General features: G+C 46.7%; 2 protein-coding genes across 2 annotated transcripts; one reads left to right on the forward strand and one right to left on the reverse strand.

Moving 5' to 3' along the window:
- The first annotated feature begins 1,121 nt into the window (after positions 1–1,121).
- LOC142194206 (olfactory receptor 10A4-like) lies at positions 1,122–12,501 on the forward strand. The gene is made up of 2 exons (XM_075263224.1): positions 1,122–1,146; positions 11,540–12,501. The coding sequence occupies exons 1-2, from the start codon at positions 1,122–1,124 to the stop codon at positions 12,499–12,501; spliced, it is 987 nt and encodes a 328-aa protein (XP_075119325.1).
- Positions 12,502–16,880: 4,379 nt separating this feature from the next.
- LOC142194208 (olfactory receptor 6B1-like) lies at positions 16,881–19,625 on the reverse strand. Its single transcript, XM_075263225.1, has 3 exons — positions 19,455–19,625; positions 18,618–18,687; positions 16,881–17,821 (listed from the first exon to the last, which is right to left on the reverse strand). The coding sequence occupies exons 1-3, from the start codon at positions 19,623–19,625 to the stop codon at positions 16,881–16,883; spliced, it is 1,182 nt and encodes a 393-aa protein (XP_075119326.1).
- Positions 19,626–27,146: the final 7,521 nt, after the last annotated feature.

Here is a 27,146-nt window from a genome sequence, read left to right on the forward strand (position 1 = left end):
ACTGTATATTCTGACTGTTATACTATATACTCTGACTGTTATACTATATATTCTGACTGTTATGCTATATACTCTGTTATACTATATACTCTGACTGTTAAACTATATACTCTGACTGTTATACTATATACTCTGACTGTTACACTATATACTCTGACTGTTACACTATATACTCTGACTGTTACACTATATATTCTGACTGTTACACTATATACTCTGACTGTTACACTATATATTCTGACTGTTACACTATATACTCTGACTGTTATACTATATACTCTGACTGTTACACTATATACTCTGACTGTTATACTATATAATCTGACTGTTACACTATATACTCTGACAGTTACACTATATACTCTGACTGTTATACTATATAATCTGACTGTTATACTATATATTCTGACTGTTATGCTATATACTCCGACTGTTATACTATATACTCTGACTGTTATGCTATATACTCTGTTATACTATATACTCTGACTGTTATACTATATACTCTGACTGTTATACTATATACTCTGACTGTTATACTATATACTCTGACTGTTATACTATATACTCTGACTGTTACACTATATACTCTGACAGTTACACTATACACTCTGACTGTTACACTATATACTCTGACTGTTATACTATATATTCTGACTGTTATAGTATATACTCTGACTGTTATACTATACACTCTGACTGTTCTACTATACATTCTGACTGTTATACTATATACTCTGACTGTTATACTATATACTCTGACTGTTATACTATAGGAGTGCTGAGCTCACTTTACCTTGCAGACTTCCATACCCGTGTTCTCTGCTGCTGCGGCACCTCCGGCTTCTGACATCCACGGCCTGCTGGTGCTTTATATACAGTCCTCTATGTTATATATACAGTCCCTGATGACCTAATTAACCAGACAGGCCATGACATCATGGGATCAATCTCATATTCTCATATTCTCATTAGATGATTTTGGCAAATTCAAAAGTTTTGGAACTTTTAGTTTGAATCTGATTGTAAACAGATCCGTTCACCAATCCTTGAGTATTATTATTATTACAGACGAGGAAACCTGTTTGTAACAAACTCAACTTGGCATGACTTTCCCCAAAATGTCGCTCCTGGTCTGTTGCAGAAGTGAGAGAGCCTTAGTCTTCTTCTGTGATGTGTCCTAATGGTCTCCAGCCCTCCTGAGGTGTGGGGTGAGGGAGGGTGTAAGGGCAGGCATGGAGTGGTTGGCTGGTTTGGGGGTACCATAGTCCTCGTCGTCCTCGTTTGGTGACAGGTAGATGATGGGCATGTGGGTATGGGGCTCCTCTTCTCCCAGTAGGATGTAGAGTTTCCTCTTTCCGTCTGCAGACGTGGACTCTAACTCCCTCACCTTCCTTAGTCTAAGCTGACTGGAACACTTCCTTGCACTTCAGAAGCTGGAGGAAGACTCCGGGTCTCCTCACACTTCCCAGAAGTCTATCCTCTGGAATATACCATCTGCTCTACATCCCAATCTCCTTTGGATCAGACTATTTAAGGAACGACATAGAGATACAAAACTAAATGGGAAAACAAAATTAGTTATGTCCAATATTCGTGGGGTTCAGATCCCAGGTCGCCTCAGACCAAGCTTGCTCGGAATGGACCAGAAATGCTATTACTATACTGTGGATTCTCTTCAGAGCCCAGAACATAATAAACGGAGGCCCAGGGGAGGCGAGTAATATAAAAATAATGATACTCACATTGCCTCACCTTTCCTGGCCATCCTTACAGCGTCCAATGGTTCCCAACCATCGTCTTCAGACCTTTGGCTAACATCACATGGGTTGACGCTTGGGTGGAAGAATCACATCAGCGACCTGGGGCACTGACATCAGAGTTTGGAAGAGGTCTGAAGAGGAGACCACTGGGCACACGGGAGAGGTGAGTATAAGTGTTTGTTATTTCACTTGGCCTCTACTTATGACAGTCTGAAGAGACCCCACATTATAATAGTTTTGAGTTTAGATCAAGCCTGAAACTTTTGGAAAATTTGGGTGGAATTTGGTTTAGAAAAAACTGCATTTCCACCAGTTTCTTATGGGGGGGGGGGGTTCTCACGGGGATTATGGGTGCTGCCAAAATGATCACCTGTATTCTGTGAATTGCTACAATTATGGCCACAAAGATATCTACCCCACGTGTCTCTGAAGCCAGGCACCGATGAAGTTCTGATGAAGGAACTCACAGACCCTCGGCTCCTCACTTATAAGCTCTGTAGGTTTGAGGAGCCCATTGGCATTTGTCCGGCTATGAGGTTGCTTCATTCCACAAGTTTACCAACAAGCCATGTCCCAATCTTGCCTACAAGTGCTCCTACTCACAAACTGTCCTCCAAGCCAGCCCACTCACCAAATTTGTGTGAAGGAGACCTTAATATGGAACCATTCCCATCTCGGTAATCCCATTCACAGGGCCGTACGAGGACTTAATGTTTGTAGGAGAAATCATTCTTTGCAGTGGTACCATTTAATATTACGTACAATGTACTGGGAAACTGGGAAAAAAATCAGAATTGGGTGGAAGTAGAGAAAAAGTGCGACTTCAAGGGTTTCATTTTTAAAGGGATTCTACCATCAAAATCAAATTTTTTGTTGGTCACACGTAGTAATAGCCTTAAGAAAGTCTATTCTTCTCCTACCTTTAGATGTCTTCTCCACTCCCCCATTCTGTAGAAATGCAGGTTTTGTCGGTATGCAAATGAGTTCTCTTGCAGCACTGGGGGCGGTCCTCAGCACTCAAAGAGCATTGGGGGCATCTCCAATGCTGCGAGAGAACTCTCCAACAGTGTCACCAGCTTGGCCCCCCCACACCATCACACCTCCTCCTCCATGCTTCACGGTGGGAACCAGGCATGTAGGGTCCATCCGTTCACCTTTTCTGCATTGCACAAAGACATGATGGTTGGAACCAAAGATCTCAAATTTGGACTCATCAGACCTTGGCACATTTCCACTGGTCTAATGTCCACTCCTTGTGGTCTCTTCTGCTTGTTGCCGGTCCTTAGCAGTGGTTTTCTAGCAGCTATTTTACCATGAAGGCCGGCGGCTGCACAACGTCTCCTCTTACCAGTTGTTGTAGAGATGTGTCTGCTGCTAGAACTCTGTGTGGCATTGACCTGCTCTCTAATCTGAGCTGCTGGTAACCTGCGATTTCTGAGGCTGGTGACTCGGATGAACTTATCCTCCGCAGCAGAGGTGACTCTTGGTCTTCCTTTCCTGGGGCGGTCCTTATCCTCCGCAGCAGAGGTGACTCTTGGTCTTCCTTTCCTGGGGCGGTCCTTATCCTCCGCAGCAGAAGTGACTCTTGGTCTTCCTTTCCTGGGGCGGTCCTCATGTTAGCCAGTTTCTTTGTAGCGCTTGAGGGTTTTTATAACTGCACTCGGGGACACTTTCATAGTTTTGCCAATTTTACGGACTGACTGACCTCCATTTCTTAAAGTAATGATGGCCACTTTTTCTTTACTTAGCTGCTTTTTTCTTGCCATAATACAAATTCTAACAGTCTATTCAGTCAGACTATCCGCTGTGTATCCACCTGACTTTTGCACAACACAACTGATGGTCCCAACCCCATTTATAAGGCAAGAAATCCCACTTATTAAACCTGACAGGGCACACCTGTGAAGTGAGAACCATTCCTGGTGACTACCTCAGGAAGCTCATCAAGAGAATGCCAAGAGTGTGCAAAGCAGGAATCAAAGCAAAAGGAAGCGAGAATAAGACAGCTTGTCAGCTGTGTCACACTTTTTTTGGTAAGTCTACAATTCCACATGTGTTACTTCTGAGTTTTGATGCCTTCAGTGTGAATCTACAATTGTCATAGTCATGAAAATACAGAAAACTCTTTGAATGAGAAGGTGTGTCCAAACATTTGGTCTGTACTGTAGGTGATACCTTGGTAATAGGAACATGGTCAAGACTATGGTCACAGCAGAGGAACGTAGTCAAAAATTGAGGTTCATCGCCAATGGAGCAGTTTAGGAGCCAAACAAAGTAACCAAAGCAGGACCATAGGTAATAATAGCTAGCAGCAATACAAATACTAGGGATGACTTGGAACAGGGATATGGAGTCTTACAAGATGGTGTCAGGCAAGGTGTATAGGGGTAATGGACTGGGCAAGTCCCTCCAGGAACTTGTTATGAATTGTACGCTGATCCTTGGACTGAATATACAGTATATATCACATCTAGAGGATCTCATAATTCACCCAATGTGAAGCATATAATAATGAAGAGGAAGAAGCATTAATGAGGGTCTGGGCCGTATGGTAAAGAAGAAAAGAGAATGGTAACCAGATGAGACATCTTCTCCACGTCATTGGTCCTACTAGACAAGGATTTTTCCGTATCTCCTGGGACTGAATCTGATCATTACTGTTGTCTTGTAAAGGGGAGAGTTGCTGGGAGCGGGGCACAATGATGAGAATTTGGTACATACGCATAGCGACCCTTGAAACATCCCTGTGAGTTGACAAATGGGCTGGTCGCCATCTCAGGTAGTATCAATCCTGTATTATTAGTACCGTGGAAAGTAGAACTGATGGACCTGCAGCCTCTTCATGGTCACATGACCAGGTCCATCACTCTATGGCCCAGCAGAAGATAAGAGAAGCATGGAAGTGGAAACAAAGTAAAACAAGTGACGGGAGACGTCTCCTCATATCTTGTATCAACTTCAGCGCATGAAACGTGTATATTATATTTAGTGAGATTAAAGTAAAGCTGCCCATACACATTAGATTGTGGTGATTAGTGGACGTGGCTGACCACGACATACACTGATACTAGTAGCAAACCTCCAGCACAGCCCAAATATTTTTGTTAAAGTCTTCTGTCGGCCTTCATGAATATATACGGTGCTTTCATGGCCAGCTTGATGGATGGTGCACTAGTAGATATGACCAGCTTTAACCACTTCCGTGCCAATTTGTTGTTCAGGACCGGACACAATTCTGTTTTTTTTGTATATTCTGTTTTGAGGGCCTGAACCTGTAATAAGGGCGTGTTATTGATGTATTATTTTGTTTATGTTTTTTTATTACTTTTTTATGTTTTACATTGTGTCCCCATTAGGTCATAATAGACCTCTGGGGAAATCTGAGCACTTTTTTGTAGGGGAGGCCGATTTCCCCTGAAACTGTGGCTGGTACATTGAACCCCATTTACGGGAGGAATACAACCTCCTGGCCATCACTATAGCACAGATCTAGGACCTCTAGGACCCAGCAGCTCTTATAACCTCTAATCCCGGGTCAGAGGGAAGCCACATCATGGTGGCGCCCATAGTGGTGTATGCAGCTCTCATTGAATACTGTGTACACAATGATCAGGAAGGCAGGGATGGTAACAAACCTTCCCTGCCTTCTCTAAGGGAGCTCCAAATTTAGTTACAACCAGCGCCCTGTTCCAGCAGCTGCATGATTGGTACTTATTAGGGTTGAGCGATCGTGTTTGGAAAAGATCGGATTCTGATCAGCGATCGAGAAAATTTCACAATCGTGATCGGAATTTCGAACACGATCTTTTTAGGTGGGATCGAGATCGGTGATTATTTCCCACAATGCTTTGCTACTGGCCAAGCATTGTGGGAAAAGCTAACAATGTTAGCCTTAACACTGAGTACATGCTCCACTCATGAGAATGAGCGGAGCATATACTCAGTGTGAAGGCTCTGCTGCGGTTCCATAGGAATGAATGGAAGCAGCCGGCACACAGCCTTAACCCCCTGCATGCCGGCTGCGTCCATTCATTCTAATGGGAGACTAGCTAACATCTCTAGTAGCTACTTACCTGTGGAGATGGCTGGTCTGGTGCCCGGTGTTCTCGTTCTTCTTCTCCTCGCTGCTCCCGCCTCCCAGGTTAGTGTTAAAGAGCTAGGAAGAAGGCGGGGCTTGTGGCTTAGGAAAGTGTGGGCGGGTACAGGGCAGGGAGACGTGATGTCTCCCCTCCCAGTACCCGCCCACACTCTTCTAACCCGCCCACACTCTCCTAACCTAGAAGGCAGGGGACAGTGAGGCGAAGAAGAACGAGAACACCGGGCACCAGACCAGCCATCTCTGCAGGTAAGTGGACACCAGGGGGGACTAAGTAGCCAGAGGATTAAAAAAAATCACTACACAGTGTGGATTCTAACAATTAAAGCGTTCAATTGTTAGATTCCATGTTGTATAGTGAATAGGATTGTTTTTAAAATCTGATCTCTGATTAGTAAAAAAAATCCCATTGACTTGCATAGGGATCGGAATTGGGATCGAGATCGGTTCGAATGAAAAATGATCGGAAATCGGATTTCAAAATCGATCCTGAAAAGTCAAGATCGGCTCAACCCTAGTACTGATACATCTTTGCAAAGCTAGACAACCACTCTCCAGACGTATATACCCAATGGGCAGTCCGAAAGTAAACTATCTACATATATGCTTTCTGGTGGTATTGGATTGGCCCCATCTCCGGGTAACATGGGTACTGCATCATAACATTTAGTTTTGTGTTGTGCTATATTTTTTTCTCTGGTGATCCCACGCCCTGGTGCTTGTATAATAGTAACGTACACTATTCCCTGAAAAAGTGATCATGGTATTAGGTATTTTTATGCGCCAGTTTTATTTTCATGTTTGTGTTTAACATATTAAGAAACTGGTGAGAGGAGTGACCAGGTAAAGAGAGGAAAATGACAACAAAACTCTGATAGTAGGCCGGTAGTCACAAGTAACCAAAGTGCAGGGACTCCTTCATAGCTAGCTGGCATTTTATTATGCAAAGGGACACAGGGTAACCCCAATGTCTCTGCATTATTGAGAGTAACCCCTAAAACAGCCGACATGCAAGGGTTAAGAAGGGTTTTTGACATGACCTGCTCCAAAAATGGGATTTCTATAGTTTACTGGATAAATAAACACTAGTTTCCATGACCATGAAGCAGCGGATGGGACTTAGTTTTATTTATGTTTATTAATGTGATTAATTCATTTTTTATTTTTTTTTGTGACTTCTGCCATAAATGTTTAATAAAATATTTTTTCTTATTTGTTCCTTTTACTTCATTGCTACTGATTAAATAATATCAGCTGACTGACAGTGTAAAGTACTAATAAAAAAAATCTAACACTAACCCCCATAGTAACCTGGTACCCACTGTCACCAGGAGTACTGGGAAGAGCTAGGTCCCATCCAGTGCCTGACCACCAGAAGGGATTGTCAGGTATTAGGGTGGTCGCAGGCTGGGATTATTAGGTTGGGAATTGCCAAAAACAGTGGAGACTAGTAGTATGAAAAAGCAGCATCAGACTATTACTGAAGGATACTTAGGCCCAAGTTTAGTTTTTCACCTTTCCTAGCCTGATATTAACAGTCATTGGCCACCCAAGTGCAAGGTCATCACTCAAGATGGTCAGGTACCAGACAGAACCCAGCTCTTTCCAGTAGTCTAATAACAATCTGCTTCTTACTGACTATCACCATGCCCGCAGCTTAGTAATGCATTTCCTAAGGCTGTAGTACTTCTACATTATAGTGGATAGTGCTGCAGAGTGTGGGGACAAAAGACCCTGAGGAACCCCTTCTAAATCAATCCCTACAGTCTCGCTTAGTTAGGGGTTATCCTTGGTCAAACCTTTTTTGTCAATTATTCTTAATAATATCTCCAATGTCCACCAAAAATTTTGACATGAAATAAAATTAGCTTACGCGCAAATTAATAGAAAGAGGGCCCAGATTTAGACTGAGGCTCCTTGTGTGCACCAGATATAATTGTTCTGGAGAACTTTCAACAACCCTTAAGAAATACACCAAAGTACCTATCAGGTTTGGGTGTCTTCTGCTGGGCGATTATTGGGCTACTGGTGGCTCAGTCTGCCCCTGACATGACCCCTTTACATAGAGGGCCCATGTGCAGCTGAAGAGATTGTATCTATAGTGCCTGCCCCAATATATACACCAGTGAGAGCAATATTATATACTACAACAGCTGGATATACCCTGTGCCCTCAGCTGTCAGCAGCAGAGCAGTCACTCATCAGGTCTATAGGGATTGTGTCTGTTAGACAGAGGTCTGTATATAAAGTCAAGAGGCAGGCACCAGTCAGCAGGAGACACCAGTCAGCAGCACTGCAGAATTACAGCAATCACTGGGCAGGATATGTGGATGGTAAATTCAGCTCAGAACTTCTACTCATAACTTGTAGCATGTGAACAGACTCCTATTATACACAGAAATTTATACAAGGAATAGACAACACTTATTACATGCTACTAAAGAATGGAAAACGCTGCACACTGCATACAGCTGAGGGTTTGTTACAATTGTATCCAGTCTGAACAATTGTCTGTGATCTCAAAGATACATATCAGGATGTATGTGGTGACTGGGAGAGAGGGATCTGTGGTGTTACATAGGACTGCCGGTGACATCTACTACATTACCTGTATATAGAGAGTTATCACTGTGTTATCTGTGGTGTTACATAGGACTGCCGGTGACATCTACTACATTACCTGTATATAGAGAGTTATCACTGTGTTATCTGTGGTGTTACATAGGACTGCCGGTGACATCTACTACATTACCTGTATATAGAGAGTTATCACTGTGTTACCTGTGGTGTTACATAGGACTGCCGGTGACATCTACTACATTACCTGTATATAGAGAGTTATCACTGTATTATCTGTGCTGTTACATAGGACTGCCGGTGACATCTACTACATTACCTGTATATAGAGAGTTATCACTGTGTTATCTGTGGTGTTACATAGGACTGCCGGTGACATCTACTACATTACCTGTATATAGAGAGTTATCACTGTGTTATCTGTGGTGTTACATAGGACTGCCGGTGACATCTACTACATTACCTGTATATAGAGAGTTATCACTGTGTTATCTGTGTGTTACATAGGACTGCCGGTGACATCTACTACATTATCTGTATATAGAGAGTTATCACTGTGTTATCTGTGGTGTTACATAGGACTGCCGGTGACATCTGCTACATTACCTGTACTCAGAGAGTTATCACTGTGTTATCTGTGGTGTTACATAGGACTGCCGGTGACATCTACTACATTACCTGTATATAGAGAGTTATCACTGTGTTATCTGTGTGTTACATAGGACTGCCGGTGACATCTACTACATTATCTGTATATAGAGAGTTATCACTGTGTTATCTGTGGTGTTACATAGGACTGCCGGTGACATCTGCTACATTACCTGTACTCAGAGAGTTATCACTGTGTTATCTGTGCTGTTACATAGGACTGCCGGTGACATCTACTACATTACCTGTACTCAGAGAGTTATCACTGTGTTATCTGTGGTGTTACATAGGACTGCCGGTGACATCTACTACATTACCTGTATATAGAGAGTTATCACTGTGTTATCTGTGGTATTACATAGGACTGCTGGTGACATCTACTACATTACCTGTATATAGAGAGTTATCACTGTGTTATCTGTGGTGTTACATAGGACTGCCGGTGACATCTACTACATTACCTGTACTCAGAGAGTTATCACTGTGTTATCTGTGGTGTTACATAGGACTGCCGGTGACATCTACTACATTACCTATACTCAGAGAGTTATCACTGTGTTATCTGTGGTTTTACATAGGACTGCCGGTGACATCTACTACATTACCTGTATATAGAGAGTTATCACTGTGTTATCTGTGGTGTTACATAGGACTGCCGGTGACATCTACTACATTACCTGTATATAGAGAGTTATCACTGTGTTATCTGTGGTGTTACATAGGACTGCCGGTGACATCTACTACATTACCTGTATATAGAGAGTTATCACTGTGTTATCTGTGGTGTTACATAGGACTGCCGGTGACATCTACTACATTACCTGTATATAGAGAGTTATCACTGTGTTATCTGTGGTGTTACATAGGACTGCCGGTGGCATCTACTACATTACCTGTATATAGAGAGTTATCACTGTGTTATCTGTGGTGTTACATAGGACTGCCGGTGACATCTACTACATTACCTGTATATAGAGAGTTATCACTGTGTTATCTGTGGTGTTACATAGGACTGCCGGTGACATCTACTACATTACCTGTATATAGAGAGTTATCACTGTGTTATCTGTGGTGTTACATAGGACTGCCGGTCACATCTACTACATTACCTGTATATAGAGAGTTATCACTGTGTTATCTGTGGTGTTACATAGGACTGCCGGTGACATCTACTACATTACCTGTATATAGAGAGTTATCACTGTGTTATCTGTGGTGTTACATAGGACTGCCGGTGACATCTACTACATTACCTGTATATAGAGAGTTATCACTGTGTTATCTGTGGTGTTACATAGGACTGCCGGTCACATCTACTACATTACCTGTATATAGAGAGTTATCACTGTGTTATCTGTGGTGTTACATAGGACTGCCGGTGACATCTACTACATTACCTGTATATAGAGAGTTATCACTGTGTTATCTGTGGTGTTACATAGGACTGCCGGTCACATCTACTACATTACCTGTATATAGAGAGTTATCACTGTGTTATCTGTGGTGTTACATAGGACTGCCGGTCACATCTACTACATTACCTGTACTCAGAGAGTTATCACTGTGTTATCTGTGGTGTTACATAGGACTGCCGGTGACATCTACTACATTACCTGTATATAGAGAGTTATCACTGTGTTATCTGTGGTGTTACATAGGACTGCCGGTCACATCTACTACATTACCTGTATATAGAGAGTTATCACTGTGTTATCTGTGGTGTTACATAGGACTGCCGGTCACATCTACTACATTACCTGTAGTTATCTGTCCAAAGTGTCCCAGTCACTGTTTTTCAACATTACAACGCCAGGCCACGTGTTGCTTGCACTATGAGCAGACTGCGTGTCCTACATATGCAGCCATGGCCTCCGGACTTGTCTCCCATCGAGAACATCTGGAACACCACTGGTTGACAAATGCAAAGGAAGCTGCCAGGGGACAATCTTTATGACTTGATAGCCCAAGTGCTTTCGGGGTGGCAAAACATTAATCCGATAACCATTTATAACTTTTTTAATAGTATGCCTAGATGTGGCAGTGCAGGGACTCCTCTATGTGGTGCTCAAACTTGAATCCATTGAATATTTTGTTCCCAGTTTTTGCATCTTGTAATTTCCAGAATTCTAATACGTTTGCTTCTCAGGATTGCTATTTCAATGTTGATGAGTGTGTGTGTGTTATCAGCCGATTGTGAGGTTCAGTGCTCGGGTGGAAAGTGCAAGATTCCAGGATTTATTTCACTCAGCCAATAAAATTGATAGAGATAAAGGAAATGTAAAAAAAAGACACTAAAATAGAAAAAATGTATATAACAATAGGTCATTCCCTGATTCTCCATTAGAAACAGATTCAGAAGAAAAACCTCAACAAATACAAAAATTATTTGGGAAATCTACAAATCTACCAGGGACTTGTCTTCCCATTTTAACCTTTTCTGTTCCTTATTTCCCAGGTCTTATGGCGAACGATTCCAACTCCTTTGATTTTGTCATTGTTGGGTTCTTGGGTCTCCAGGAGAAGTTCTACCCTGTGTTTGCAGCGCTCATGTTCTGCGTTTACTGCATCTCACTTTGCGCCAATACCATTGTCATAGTAATAACCTGTCTAGAGGAACACCTTCACCAGCCCATGTACATCATCATCGCCAATCTCGCCCTGTCCGACCTGCTCTTTGACACCACAACATTGCCCAAGATCATCTCCAAGTATTGGTTTGGGTCGGAGTCCATCTCCTTCTCGGCCTGCTTCCTCCAGATGGCCTTCGTCCATACATTGAACTGTCTCGATTCATTAACCCTCTTGCTAATGGCCTTTGATCGGTATGTGGCCATCTGTAGACCTCTCCGGTATCACGCCATCATCAGTAATAGAGTCTCCATGTTCTTATGTGTCGCTGCTTGGTTCGCCGCAGCTTTCGTTGGGACATATGTCATGACATGGACTGTGTTTCTTCCATATTGCGGTCCCAACAGGGTCAGAAACTTCTACTGTTCCATGGCACCAGTGGCTATAAACTCCTGCATGGACTCTTCAGACATCAGGAGGAATGGGCTCTACGCGGGTCTGATAATGCACATGGGACCCTTCTCCGCCATTGTGGTGTCCTATGTAATAATAATCCTCAACATCTGCTCCATGAGCCACCTGGAGAACTGGCAGAAAGCCTTAAACACCTGCATCACCCACTGGTTTGTCCTCATCATCTTCTACATACCCCGTATAGTGGACTATGGCTACCACTCTCAAGTCATCCCCAACGCCGATGTCGCCGCCCTGATGATCTGTATCTACAGTTATGTGCCCCATGTCTGCAGCCCCATTATATTCTGCCTCAGGAACAAAGAGATCAAGAGGACTCTGGGACATCTGGGCAAGAAAATGCTTCGTTTTTGGAAAAACGTGGAAACAAGATGACCGCGTAGCCAACGTGTATTTTATAGTTGCAGTATTTTTCTACATTATTATACTATAGTTAATGTGTTGCCTCTAATATTAACCCTTTCCTACCTTTTGCCCTGTAAAGTCCAAGTTTTCTGAATTTTGGCTCTGTCTCCAACGACAACTATCCTGTGTGTCACCCACATGCAACCTAGAGGTGACATCTCCGCACATTGTACTGGCATTGCTCTTACTAGTATCTATAGCATCACATGGGTGGGGACGGTAAAATAATGTAGATAGCTTTGTTATATTGTCTCACAGTGACCAAAGCAAATCAAAGCGCCCAGTATGTCTAGGACACACAGGATAGTTGTGGCTAGAGGTAGAAACGGCATACTATAGCTGGCTTTGAATGAGGGCAGAATATGGTTAATATTAGAGGTGGTCAATAGAGATGAGCAAATTTTTCAAAAAATTTTCAAAAATTTCTGATACGATTCAATCCGAATGAATTCATGGCAAATCGTATTCTAAAACAGCTATTTCCTGGCCACAGAGTGACTGTATAGTGGTGTAGGACACCGGGCCTTGCAGTGGTTTTAGTGATGTCCCACTAGGGGACCTGAACCAGCGATGCTCTGATCACTGGTTCAGCACTATACACGTGTATTGCAGATGCATAGGCTGACTTCTTCACTTCTTGGCAGGATCAATCTGGTACTGGGGCTATTAGCAGCATCTGGCGTCACTGGCCAGACCCTGAGGTGCAGAAGATGGATATTGGCACCCCTTCCCCCCTCTTGTTGCAGGGTGTGCCAAGGGGGGCATGAAACAATGCTGAAACCCTCGGATGCCCTTGGAGCATGTTTGACTGCAGCATCCGAAGGATTAAAACCTGCAATCATAACTGTGCTCCAGCCGGGGGTCAGTTACAGCTAACACCCGCTCCCGATGCCATAGGTGGGCTCGAAAGGGTCAAAGTTATTATTATTAGTTTACACCTCCCTCAGCCAACCCCCTGGTTATCTATCATCCTGAACAAGCCCTTTAATTGACACGATGGTGACCCTTTAAAGACATAGAGTGGCTGTGTTTCATCTTTACATTAGAGAGAAGCATAACTTTATTCCATTGATGTGTATTTGGATTGCATCTAATAAATGACTTTATTCAATTTATAGGATTGGAGAAGATCCTTCATTTGGGATAAGGATTAGACGTGAAATGACCTGATAACGTTATTCTGTGGATTGTTAGGATTACGGTTATTCCTGACTTATTTACGGTCGTTTTTTAATCTTTCATTCCTTTGTACAATAAAAAAATGCAAAGAAAAGTTTCAATTTGTAACAACGCGTTCAATAACTTGTTCTCTGTCAATGTGGGGCTTGTTTTTTGCAGAATAAGTTTTCATTTGCATTGGTACTTATTTGGGATAATGGGAAGGGCCAGGGGCACTGCACTCATTTACAATATCACAAGTGATGCCGCAGGTACTAGATCTGCCATCCTTAAACTGGTGTTACAGAAATTGCAGATGGCCTTTAAAAAAAGATTTTGTGATAATATATTTACAACCTTCACAGTATCAGGATTCACATGTATGCAGATGGAGATAACAGGCAGTCCCATGTCACCAGACCCCAAGCTTACGGATAGAGATAACAGGCAGTCCCATGTCACCAGACCCCAAGCTTACGGATAGAGATAACAGGCAGTCCCATGTCACCAGACCCCAAGCTTACGGATAGAGATAACAGGCAGTCCCATGTCACCAGACCCCAAGCTTACAGAACCAAGAAATTTCCACTCAACGTGAAGGGCCCCTAAAACACCATCACACAAGAGGCAAGGAGAATGTTATTCATGTAACAGATATTCTTGGTAAAGACTGAGACTCAAAGGAGACTCAAGAAACTTAGATGTGTGATTTAGCTTCTAGAGATAGATGTAGGTCACAGAATAGAAGAGGTCACATGGGAGGTGGAACGAGGTAGGAGTCCTGCAGAGCCCGGCTTAAAGGGATCCTATCAATAAAACTCAATTTTTTTCTGCCTAACACGTAGGAAAAGCCTTAAGAAAGGCTAGTTTTCTCCTACCTTTAGATGTCTTCTCCTTGCCGCCGTTCGGTATAAATCATGGTTTTCAGCGGTATGCAAATTAGTTCTCTTGCAGCACTGGGGGCGGTCCTCAGCACTCAAACAGAACTGGGGGTGTCCCCAATGCTGCGAGAGAACTCTCCAGCGCCGCCTCCATCTTCTTCAGGAACGGCCTCTTCATGCATCTTCTTCTGGCGCTGGTGGTCAAACCGACTGCACATGCCTGGGCCACAAGAAAAATGGCCGCTTACACAGTAATCGGAGAGTTCTCTCGCAGCATTGGGGACGCCCCCATTACTGCAAGAGAACTCATTTTCATACCGAAGAAAACTGGGATTTCTACCGAATGCGGCGCAGAGAAGATATCTGAAGGTAGGATAAGAATAGCCTTTCTTAAAGCTATTCCAACGTGTTAGTCACAAAAAATTGTGTTCTAATGATAGGATCTAGAGATCAGCAAACAGTGAAATGTTTGAAGTTCGATTCGAGTAGCCGCTCAATACTCGACTGTTCAATTGAACATTGAACCCCATTATAGTCTATGGGGAATAAATACTCGTTTAGGGGGAAACCACCATTCGACTCAGGAGGGTCACCAAGTCCACTATGACACCCCAGGAAACGATGCCAACACCCTGGAATGCAACTGGGACAGCAGGGGAAGCATGTCTGGGGGCATCTAACATGCCCAAGTCACTGTATTACATCTGGATCCTTGTCAACTTGTGATATGCGGGAGCTGACTTTTTCCCATAGGAATGCATTGACCAGCGTTGATTGGCCGAATGCCATAAAGAGTACAGCATTCGGCCAATCAACGCTGATCTGCCAGAGGCTCATCTGTGAGGAGGCGGAGTCTAATTTCGGACCAGAATGGAGACTGCTGTGGACCGATCTTAGACTCCACCTCCTCTGGCAGAACCAGCGTTGATTGGCCGAATGCTATACTCTGTATGGCATTCGGCCAATCAACGCTGGTCAATGCATTCCTATGCCAAATGTAGCAGTGCTGGCCGTGCGCTCAGCTCAGCTACACTGGAGATGCAGCCAAGCTGAGCGCATGGCCAGCACTGCTACACCAGAGATGTGAACCCTGCTGCACACTCAGCACTGCTGCATCAGAGATGCGCTGAAGCCTGCTGCACACTCAGCTCTACTGCATCAGCGCGTCTCTGATGCAGGAGATCTGAGCACTCTCTGCCTCTGCTACATCTTTGTGTCCCTGCTTCTAGACCTCTACACCTTCTACATTACCATGTGCTCCTCCTTCTTGACTTGACCTTCACCTTCTACCTTACTCCATGTTCCTCCTTCTAGACCTTCACCTTCTACCTTACTCCATGTTCCTCCTTCTAGACCTGTCCTTCACCCTCTACATTACCATGTGCACTCTTTCTGGGCCTGACCTTCATCTTCTACCTTACTCCTTGTAGACTTGTTCCTTACCTCCTACAATACTCTGAGATCCTCCTTTCAGACCTGTCCTATGTCTTCTTCATAAAACTGTGGAAGAACAGCTTCTTCTGGACAAAGAACCACAGCTCACCATCTCCCAGTCCATAGATCTTATTTCGGCCAGACATCTTCAGTGTCAAAGAGAGTCAAAATGATAATCCAAACTTTATTGAATCAACAGTCTGGACCACGTCAACATCCACTGGAGCAAGACGCATCACAAATCCTTAGTATTAACATGTATTACATGACACCCACCAGCCATCGGGTTTATTGAATCTTCAGCTGCACAATTGACCTATTAAATATTCATTCGGTTACTTTGTTTGAAGCATCTGAAACACTTGGGTACATGGTCTAAGAAAGGCACCCTAAGGAATACTGACCCCATGATGGGCAAAGGGCATTAAGTGGGGCGGACTGAGCCTATAGGCATGTTAGGGGTAGCAGTATACTTCCTATGTCCTTCAATTGGGTTAGTCAATATCAGATATGGATGGGCTATTCTAATCTAATTTTCAGACCCTATCTGATCATGGAAAACCCCTTCAATAGTGTTGCAGACCATGCATCTCCTTTGTGGTAGCAAGTCCCCATAATGGCACCCACTTCTTCTAGAAGGATATTGCCTCACTGCAAAAAATCTACGGAAATGGTCTTCAGGACAAAGAGTTCATAATGATGACCTGTCCCCGATGTCTCAGATCTCAATCTGATCAAGTATCAAGTTCAATCAATGGAGGTTGCAGCTCAACTTATTGGTCTAACAGGATCTGCTGCAAATATCTGGGCACCGGGGATCATGGGAAACCATCAGAGATCTTGTGGAGTCCATACCTCGAAGGGTCGGAGCGTTATCTAAGGACTAACAATCTGCTTGCACATATTTCCCAGAGTCCTCTTGATCTCCTTGTTCCTGAGGCAGAATATAATGGGGCTGCAGATATGGGGCACGTAACTGTAGATACAGATCATGAGTGTCGCAACATCAGCGTTGGGGACAACCTGAGCATTGTAGCCATAGTCCACTATACGGGGTATGTAGAAGATGATGAGGACAAACCAGTGGGTGATGCAGGTGTTTAAGGCTTTCTGCCAGTTCTCCAGGTGGCTCATGGAGCAGATGTTGAGGATTATTACGATATAGGACACCACAATGGCGGAGAAGGGGCCCATGTGCATTATCAGACCAGCGTAGAGACCATTCCTCCTGGCAGCAGAAGAATCTATACAAGTGTTTACGGTCACTGGTGACAATGAGCAATAGAAGGATTTAATTCGGTTGGGACCACAATACGGAAAAAATATCCCCCATGTCATGACATATATCCCAACGAAAGCAGCGGCGAACCAAGCGGCTACACATAAGAACATGGAGACTCTATTACTGATGATGGCGTGATACCGGAGAGGTCTACAGATGGCCACATACCGATCAAAGGCCATTAGCAAGAGGGTTAATGAATCGAGACAGTTCAATGTATGGACGAAGGCCATCTGGAGGAAGCAGGCCGAGAAGGAGATGGACTCCGACCCAAACCAATACTTGGAGATGACTTTTGGCAAGGTCATGGTGTCAAAGAACAGGTCGGACAGGGCCAGGTTAGCGATGATGATGTACATGGGCTGGTGAAGGTGCTTCTTCAGGAGGACTATCACTATGACGGTGGTATTGGCACAAAGGGAGACATCGTAAATGAAGAACATGAGGACTCCAAAGACTGGGTAGAACTTCTCCTGAAGACCCGAGAATCCAACAATGACAAAATAGAAGGTGGTGGAGTCATTCGCCATAAGACCTGTACAAGCAAGGATATAAAAAGGTTAATAAAGGCAAAAACGGGACAAGTCCAAGGAGAGTTCTCATTTCTCCTAATTATTTGCAAATGTATCATATTTGGAGGGTCGGGGGAGGAGGGAAAAATCCAAAAACCTCATCTTTCCCATCTTTCCTCACTTCTCCTGAGATCCCTGGCTGCCTCCAGTCTACGTTCCTGTCGTCTTCCAGCTGCTTCTTTGACATCAGCGGCCCCGGGTCACCTCTCAGGTCTGTGATTGGGCCTCAGTGGTCAGAAGGGGGCGCCGATGTCATGGAACTTTAATATGAGGGTGTCAAACCCTAAAATCTTATGCTCGGCAGGACCTGAAATACCTGAAATTTTTGGAATTCTGATTCATTAATCTCCGCACTGTTCAATGATTGATTCCTATTAAAGTTATTTTATTTTTGCAAGGAAAAGAATAGAGCAGGTTTCCCCGCACGGCTTGTAGGAACATGAGGCCGTGTAGAGTGTAGAACTTCACTGGACTTTGGAAGAAACATAGATATCCATGCACGATGAGCGGCATGTGACGAGACGGAGGGTCTGTTCTTGGTCTTGGCCACTGTACACATTGAATGTGAATGTAATGACAATGAGGATTATGATTGGGTCAGATGCAGCTGCTGCAGCACAGCTTGCATAGTGTAGAACTTCACTGACATGAACAGCCTGTCTGCTCCAACAGTGTGCAATTCAATCAAGTAACTCGCACCTTTGTTTTGCATAAACTGTTCCTTTTTGGGGATGCGTTTGATCAGGGCACATTACTTACAAACCATCTGCACCGGTTTTAGTTTTCGGTAAGGGGGCACTTCTATTCTCGCCGTATCTAGGACTGTCTCCTTTTAATAAAAGCTCAAGGAAAAGGCAAGAAAACCACTCGGGTACATGAGCAGAACAAAAAAGCTCATCATGTCCCACAGCATTAATAGAACAATCCCATAGAGTACAAGTGCACACGGCCAAGACAAAGGGGAACCTGAAATAACTCGCATGGGCTCAACATGGATCAAGGAACAGAATACAGAATATCAAGTACAAGAACTGCAGAGAAAACAGACAGGGGAACTACAAAAAGTATAGATAAAAAGGTGCAACTAATATGTAACAACTAAATCCCAGCTCTCTACTATTATATTAGAGTAATCTGGACCTCACACTGAGCCCAGAACCCCCGACCTCTTATCTGTGTAATATTATCAAACTGCAAAATGTGTCACCGGCAGTCCTATGTAACACCACAGATAACACAGTGATAACTCTCTATATACAGGTAATGTAGTAGATGTCACCGGCAGTCCTATGTAACACCACAGTTAGCACAGTGATAACTCTCTATATACAGGTAATGTAGTAGATGTCACCGGCAGTCCTATGTAACACACAGATAACACAGTGATAACTCTCTATATACAGGTAATGTAATAGATGTCACCGGCAGTCCTATGTAACACACAGATAACACAGTGATAACTCTCTATATACAGGTAATGTAATAGATGTCACCGGCAGTCCTATGTAACACCACAGATAACACAGTGATAACTCTCTATACACAGGTAATGTAGTAGATGTCACCGGCAGTCCTATGTAACACCACATATGTTACCTGTATGACATTCTGTAGACTTAAGGCGTCATTCACACAGTGCATGGTTGTTCCTGGGGTTCTGTGCTCTTCCATTTGTTCCACTTGTAGATTCTTAGAGCCAGAGCCTTCACTTTGTAACTGAGTGTTATTATTACTCACAGCTGAGGGTTTGTTACCATTCTTCACCATCTCTTCTCTGCAGCCCCACCTGGGGTCCTCACATTAGCAGTATATATATATATATATATATATATATATACTGTATATATATATACTGCTAATGTGAGGACCCCATGTATATATATATATACATGTGTCTACCCTCCCTCCAGATTGTTACAATGAATCAGTAAAATGCATCAGTCTGAGCTCACAGAGCATTGTCTAGACACAACTGTAACAAACCCTCAGCTGTAGAATTTTTGGGCAGGAAACAAAGAACATGAAAAATAGAAGCACAGAAATGGAGTCACCTATTGTTGTATAAACACCTGCAGATGATAGGAGTCTGTTCACATCTTACAAGGCTGTGATAGAAGTTCTGAGCAGACGTTACCCTCCAGATCTCCAGCTCAGTGATGGTTGCAGAGCTGCCCGCTGCTGCCGCCACTACCGGCTTTATATACAGCCACAATCCCTAAGGACCTGACGACTGAGCGACTGCTGAGAGCTGAGGACACAGGGGAGAGGCGGTGATGTCACATCATGGAAATACAGTCACTACTACAATCAGTCACTGTTATAGCTGTAATATTACTACATTATTATCACTATTATTATTTATTATTATTATTATTACTTATATAATACTGTGTGGGGTCATTGTGGATCATACAATACTGTATGGAGGCAGGGGCGGATCCAGGGCCGGGCGAGCCGGGCCCCGCGGTGCGGCCGGGACCTAACAAAATGGTCCCGGTCGGCATGTCCCGACTCCAACTGAGCTCAGCGTTAAAGCAGGAGCTGACAGCGGTAGGACGCCGATGAGCCGAATACATAGGCGTTTAAAGCAGGAGCTGTCACAGCTCAGCCCCTGCTTTAACGCTGAGCTCCGGCATTTGTAGCCGCGATGTGATGACGTCATCACATCGCGGCTACAATATGTGTCTGAGGGAGAGAGCTGCGGGGGAACGAGGAATGGTGAGTGTGAGAACGGCATGACACTGGGGCAGATGGAGGGGGGGGAGAACGGCATGACACTAGGGCAGATGAAGAGGGGGAGAACAGCATGACACTGGGGCAGATGGAGGGGGGAGAACGGCATGACACTAGGGCAGATGAAGAGGGGGAGAACAGCATGACACTGGGGCAGATGGAGGGGGGAGAACAGCATGACACTGGGGCAGATGGAGGGGGGGAGAACGGCATGACACTAGGGCAGATGAAGAGGGGGAGAACAGCATGACACTGGGGCAGATGGAGGGGGGAGAACAGCATGACACTGGGGCAGATGGAGGGGGGAGAACGGCATGACACTAGGGCAGATGGAGGGGGGGAGAACGGCATGACACTGGGGCAGATGAAGAGGGGGAGAACGGCATGACACTAGGGCAGATGGAGGGGGGAGAACGGCATGACACTGGGGCAGATGGAGGGGGGAGAACGGCATGACACTGGGGCAGATGGAGGGGGGGAGAACGGCATGACACTAGGGTAGATGGAGGGGGGGGAGAACAGCATGACACTGGGGCAGATGGAGGGGGGGAGAACGGCATGACACTGGGGCAGATGGAGGGGGGGAGAACGGCATGACACTGGGGCAGATGGAGGGGGGGGAGAACGGCATGACACTGGGGCAGATGGAGGGGGGGAGAACGGCATGACACTGGGGCAGATGGAGGGGGGAGAATGGCATGACACTGGGGCAGATGGAGGGGGGGAGAACGGCATGACACTGGGGCAGATGGAGGGGGGATAACTGCATGATACTAGGGCAGATGGAGGGGGGGGGGGAGAACGGCATGACACTGGGGCAGATGGAGGGGGGGGAGAACAGCATGACACTAGGGCAGATGGAGGGGGGAGAATGGCATGACACTGGGGCGGATGGAGGGGGGGAGAATGGCATGACACTGGGGCAGATGGAGGGGGGGGAGAACAGCATGACACTGGGGCAGATGGAGGGGGGAGAATGGCATGACACTGGGGCGGATGGAGGGGGGGAGAACGGCATGACACTGGGGCAGATGGAGGGGGGGAGAATGGCATGACACTAGGGCAGATGGAGGGGGGAGAACGGCATGACACTGGAGCAGATGGAGGGGGGGGAGAACGACATGACACTGGGGCAGATGAAGAGGGGGAGAACGGCATGACACTAGGGCAGATGGAGGGGGGAGAACGGCATGACACTGGGGCAGATGGAGGGGGGAGAATGGCATGACACTAGGGCAGATGGAAGGGGGGAGAACGGCATGACACTGGAGCAGATGGAGGGGGGGAGAACGACATGACACTGGGGCAGATGAAGAGGGGGAGAACGGCATGACACTAGGGCAGATGGAGGGGGGAGAATGGCATGACACTGGGGCGGATGGAGGGGGGGAGAACGGCATGACACTGGGGCAGATGAAGAGGGGGAGAACGGCATGACACTAGGGCAGATGGAGGGGGGAGAATGGCATGACACTGGGGCAGATGAAGAGGGGGAGAACGGCATGACACTAGGGCAGATGGAGGGGGAGAACGGCATGACACTGGGGCAGATGGAGGGGGGAGAACTGCATGACACTGGGGCAGATGGAGGGGGGAGAATGGCATGACACTGGGGCAGATGGAGGGGGGAGAACTGCATGATACTAGGGCAGATGGAGGGGGGGAGAATGGCATGACACTGGGGCAGATGGAGGGGGGAGAATGGCATGGCACTGGGGCAGATGAAGAGGGGGAGAACGGCATGACACTGGGGCAGATGGAGGGGGGAGAACAGCATGACACTGGGGCAGATGGAGGGGGGGAGAACGGCATGACACTGGGGCAGATGGAAGGGGGGAGAATGGCATGACACTGGGGCAGATGGAGGGGGGATAACTGCATGATACTAGGGCAGATGGAGGGGGGAGAATGGCATGACACTGGGGCAGATGGAGGGGGGAGAACAGCATGACACTGGGGCAGATGAAGAGGGGGAGAACGGCATGACACTAGGGCAGATGGAGGGGGGAGAATGGCATGACACTGGGGCAGATGAAGAGGGGGAGAACGGCATGACACTAGGGCAGATGGAGGGGGAGAACGGCATGACACTGGGGCAGATGGAGGGGGGAGAACTGCATGACACTGGGGCAGATGGAGGGGGGAGAATGGCATGACACTGGGGCAGATGGAGGGGGGAGAACTGCATGATACTAGGGCAGATGGAGGGGGGAGAACAGCATGACACTGGGGCAGATGGAGGGGGGAGAACAGCATGACACTGGGGCAGATGGAGGGGGGGGAGAACAGCATGACACTGGGGCAGATGGAGGGGGGGAGAACAGCATGACACTGGGGCAGATGAAGAGGGGGAGAACGGCATGACACTAGGGCAGATGGAGGGGGGAGAATGGCATGACACTGGGGCGGATGGAGGGGGGGAGAACGGCATGACACTGGGGCAGATGAAGAGGGGGAGAACGGCATGACACTAGGGCAGATGGAGGGGGGAGAATGGCATGACACTGGGGCAGATGAAGAGGGGGAGAACGGCATGACACTAGGGCAGATGGAGGGGGAGAACGGCATGACACTGGGGCAGATGGAGGGGGGAGAACTGCATGACACTGGGGCAGATGGAGGGGGGAGAATGGCATGACACTGGGGCAGATGGAGGGGGGAGAACTGCATGATACTAGGGCAGATGGAGGGGGGAGAATGGCATGACACTGGGGCAGATGGAGGGGGGAGAATGGCATGGCACTGGGGCAGATGAAGAGGGGGAGAACGGCATGACACTGGGGCAGATGGAGGGGGGGAGAACAGCATGACACTGGGGCAGATGGAGGGGGGGAGAACGGCATGACACTGGGGCAGATGGAAGGGGGGAGAATGGCATGACACTGGGGCAGATGGAGGGGGGATAACTGCATGATACTAGGGCAGATGGAGGGGGGAGAATGGCATGACACTGGGGCAGATGGAGGGGGGAGAACAGCATGACACTGGGGCAGATGAAGAGGGGGAGAACGGCATGACACTAGGGCAGATGGAGGGGGGAGAATGGCATGACACTGGGGCAGATGAAGAGGGGGAGAACGGCATGACACTAGGGCAGATGGAGGGGGAGAACGGCATGACACTGGGGCAGATGGAGGGGGGAGAACTGCATGACACTGGGGCAGATGGAGGGGGGAGAATGGCATGACACTGGGGCAGATGGAGGGGGGAGAACTGCATGATACTAGGGCAGATGGAGGGGGGAGAACAGCATGACACTGGGGCAGATGGAGGGGGGAGAACAGCATGACACTGGGGCAGATGGAGGGGGGGGAGAACAGCATGACACTGGGGCAGATGGAGGGGGGGGAGAACAGCATGACACTGGGGCAGATGAAGAGGGGGAGAACGGCATGACACTAGGGCAGATGGAGGGGGGAGAATGGCATGACACTGGGGCAGATGGAGGGGGGAGAACTGCATGACACTGGGGCAGATGGAGGGGGGAGAATGGCATGACACTGGGGCAGATGGAGGGGGGAGAACTGCATGACACTAGGGCAGATGGAGGGGGGAGAATGATATCACCCTGCGGCAGATGGAGGGGGGGAGAACTGCATGACACTGGGGCAGATGGAGGGGGGAGAATGGCATGACACTGGGGCAGATGGAGGGGGGAGAACTGCATGACACTAGGGCAGATGGAGGGGGGAGAATGATATCACCCTGCGGCAGATGGAGGGGGGAGAACTGCATGATACTAGGGCAGATGGAGGGGGGAGAATGGCATGACACTGGGGCAGATGGAGGGGCGAGAACAGCATGACACTGGGGCAGATGAAGAGGGGGAGAACGGCATGACACTAGGGCAGATGGAGGGGGAGAACGGCATGACACTGGGGCAGATGAAGGGGGGGGGGATGGCATGACACTGGGGCAGATGGAGGGGGAGAACTGCATGACACTAGGGCAGATGGAGGGGGGAGAATGGCATGACACTGGGGCAGATGGAGGGGGGGAGAACTGCATGATACTAGGGCAGATGGAGGGGGGAGAATGGCATGACACTGGGGCAGATGAAGGGGGAAGAACAGCATGACACTGGGGCAGATGGAGGGGGGAGAATGGCATGACACTGGGGCAGATGGAGGGGGGAGAACTGCATGATACTAGGGCAGATGGAGGGGGGAGAATGGCATGACACTGGGGCAGATGAAGGGGGAAGAACAGCATGACACTGGGGCAGATGGAGGGGGGAGAATGGCATGACACTGGGGCAGATGGAGGGGGGAGAACTGCATGACACTGGGGCAGATGGAGGGGGGGAGAACGGCATGACACTGGGGCAGATGGAGGGGGAAGAACGGTATGACACTATGGCAGATGAGGGGGGAGAACGGCATGACACTGGGGCAGATGGAGGGCGAGAACGGCATGACACTGGGGCAGATGAAGGGGGGGAATGGCATGACATTGGGGCAGATGAAGGGGGGAGAACGGCATGACACTGGGGCAGATGAAGGGGGGAGAACGGCATGACACTGGGGCAGATGAAGGGGGGGATGGCATGACACTGGGGCAGAGACGGGGGGGGAATGAAACTGTGGGCAGATAAAGGGGGAGAATGGCATGAAACTGGAGACAGAGATAGAGGGGGGGGACATGAAACTAGGGGTAGATGAAGGGTGTATATGAAAATGGGGGGGAGATATAATTTACGGGTGACTGTAGGAGGATTATACTGTGTGGAATCACATGAAAATTGAATGAGAATGGGTGGAGTCAACATAAAAGTGGGCGGGGCCTAACTTGCTGCGGTGCGCTGTGCGCGCCGCACGTTTTGTTCCCTCTTTCTAGTCTTCAACAGTTGGGAAGTACAGGTTAGAAGTGCGAGACCCCCAGTAAGTAGGGCCCCGCCAAAGTCAATTGCCTAGGGCCCCGCAAACCCTGGATCCGCCACTGTATGGGGGCCATTGTGGAGCATATAATACTGTATGGAGGTCATTGTGTATCATATAATACTGTATGGGGGTCATTGTGGATCATATAATACTGTATGGGGGTCATTGTGGATCATATAATACTGTATGGGGGTCATTGTGGATCATATAATACTGTATGGGGGCCATTGTGGATCATATAATACTGTGTGGGGGCCATTGTGGATCATATAATACTGTATGGGGCTATTGTGGATCATATAATACTGTATGGGGTCATTGTGGATCATATAATACTGTATGGGGGCCATTGTGGATCATATAATACTGTGTGGGGGCCATTGTGGATCATATAATACTGTATGGGGCCATTGTGGATCATATAATACTGTATGGGGTCATTGTGGATCATACAATACTGTATGGGGGCCATTGTGGATCATATAATACTGTATGGGGGCCATTGTGGATCATATAATACTGTATGGAGGTCATTGAGGATCATATAATACTGTGTGGGGGCCATTGTGGATCATATAATACTGTATGGGGTCATTGTGGATCATATAATACTGTATGGGGGCCATTGTGGATCATTTAATACTGTATGGGGTCATTGTGGATCATATAATACTGTATGGGGGCCATTGTGGATCATATAATACTGTATGGGGCCATTGTGGATCATATAATACTGTATGGAGTCATTGTGGATCATATAATACTGTATGGGGGCCATTGTGGAGCATATAATACTGTATGGGGGCCATTGTGGAGCAAATAATACTGTATGGGGCCATTGTGGAGCATATAATACTGTATGGGGGTCATTGTGGAGCATATAATACTGTATGGGGGCCATTGTGGAGCATATAATACTGTATGGGGGCCATTGTGGAGCATATAATACTGTATGGGGGCCATTGTGGAGCATATAATACTGTATGGGGGCCATTGTGGATCATATACTACCGTATGGGGGCCATTGTGGATCATATAATACTGTATGGGGGCCATTGTGGATCATTTAATACTGTATGGGGGCCATTGTGGATCTTATAATACTGTATGGGGCAATTATGGATCATATAATACTATGTGGGGGCCACTGTGGAGTATATAATACTGTGTGGGGTTACTGTGAATTATATAATATGATGTGGGCCCCACTTTGGGTGATGAAATATTGTGTGGGGGTCATTGCGGAGCATGTAATACTATGTGGTGTCACAGTGAAGCATATAATACTGTGTGTTGGCCATTGTGGCAGATATAATACTGTGTGGTGCCACTGTAGGGCATATAAAACTGTGTGGGGACCACTGTGGAGCATATAATACTGTGTGGGGGCCACTGTGGAGCATATAATACTGTGTTTTGGCCACTGTGGAACATATAATACAGTGTGGTGCCACTATAGGGCATAAAATACTATGTGGGTCCACTGGGGAGCATATAATACTGTGTGGGGGCTACTGTGGATTATATAATATTATGTGGGGGCCGCTGTGTAGCATATAATATTGTGTGGAGGACACTATAGAAAATATAATACTGTGTGACATCCAATGTAGAGCATATAATACTGTGTGGGGGCCACACAGTCTGTATTTATAAAGGGTGTCTACTCAGTGGT

This window comes from Leptodactylus fuscus, chromosome 2 (genome assembly GCF_031893055.1).
Source record: "Leptodactylus fuscus isolate aLepFus1 chromosome 2, aLepFus1.hap2, whole genome shotgun sequence".
NCBI lineage: Eukaryota > Metazoa > Chordata > Amphibia > Anura > Leptodactylidae > Leptodactylus > Leptodactylus fuscus.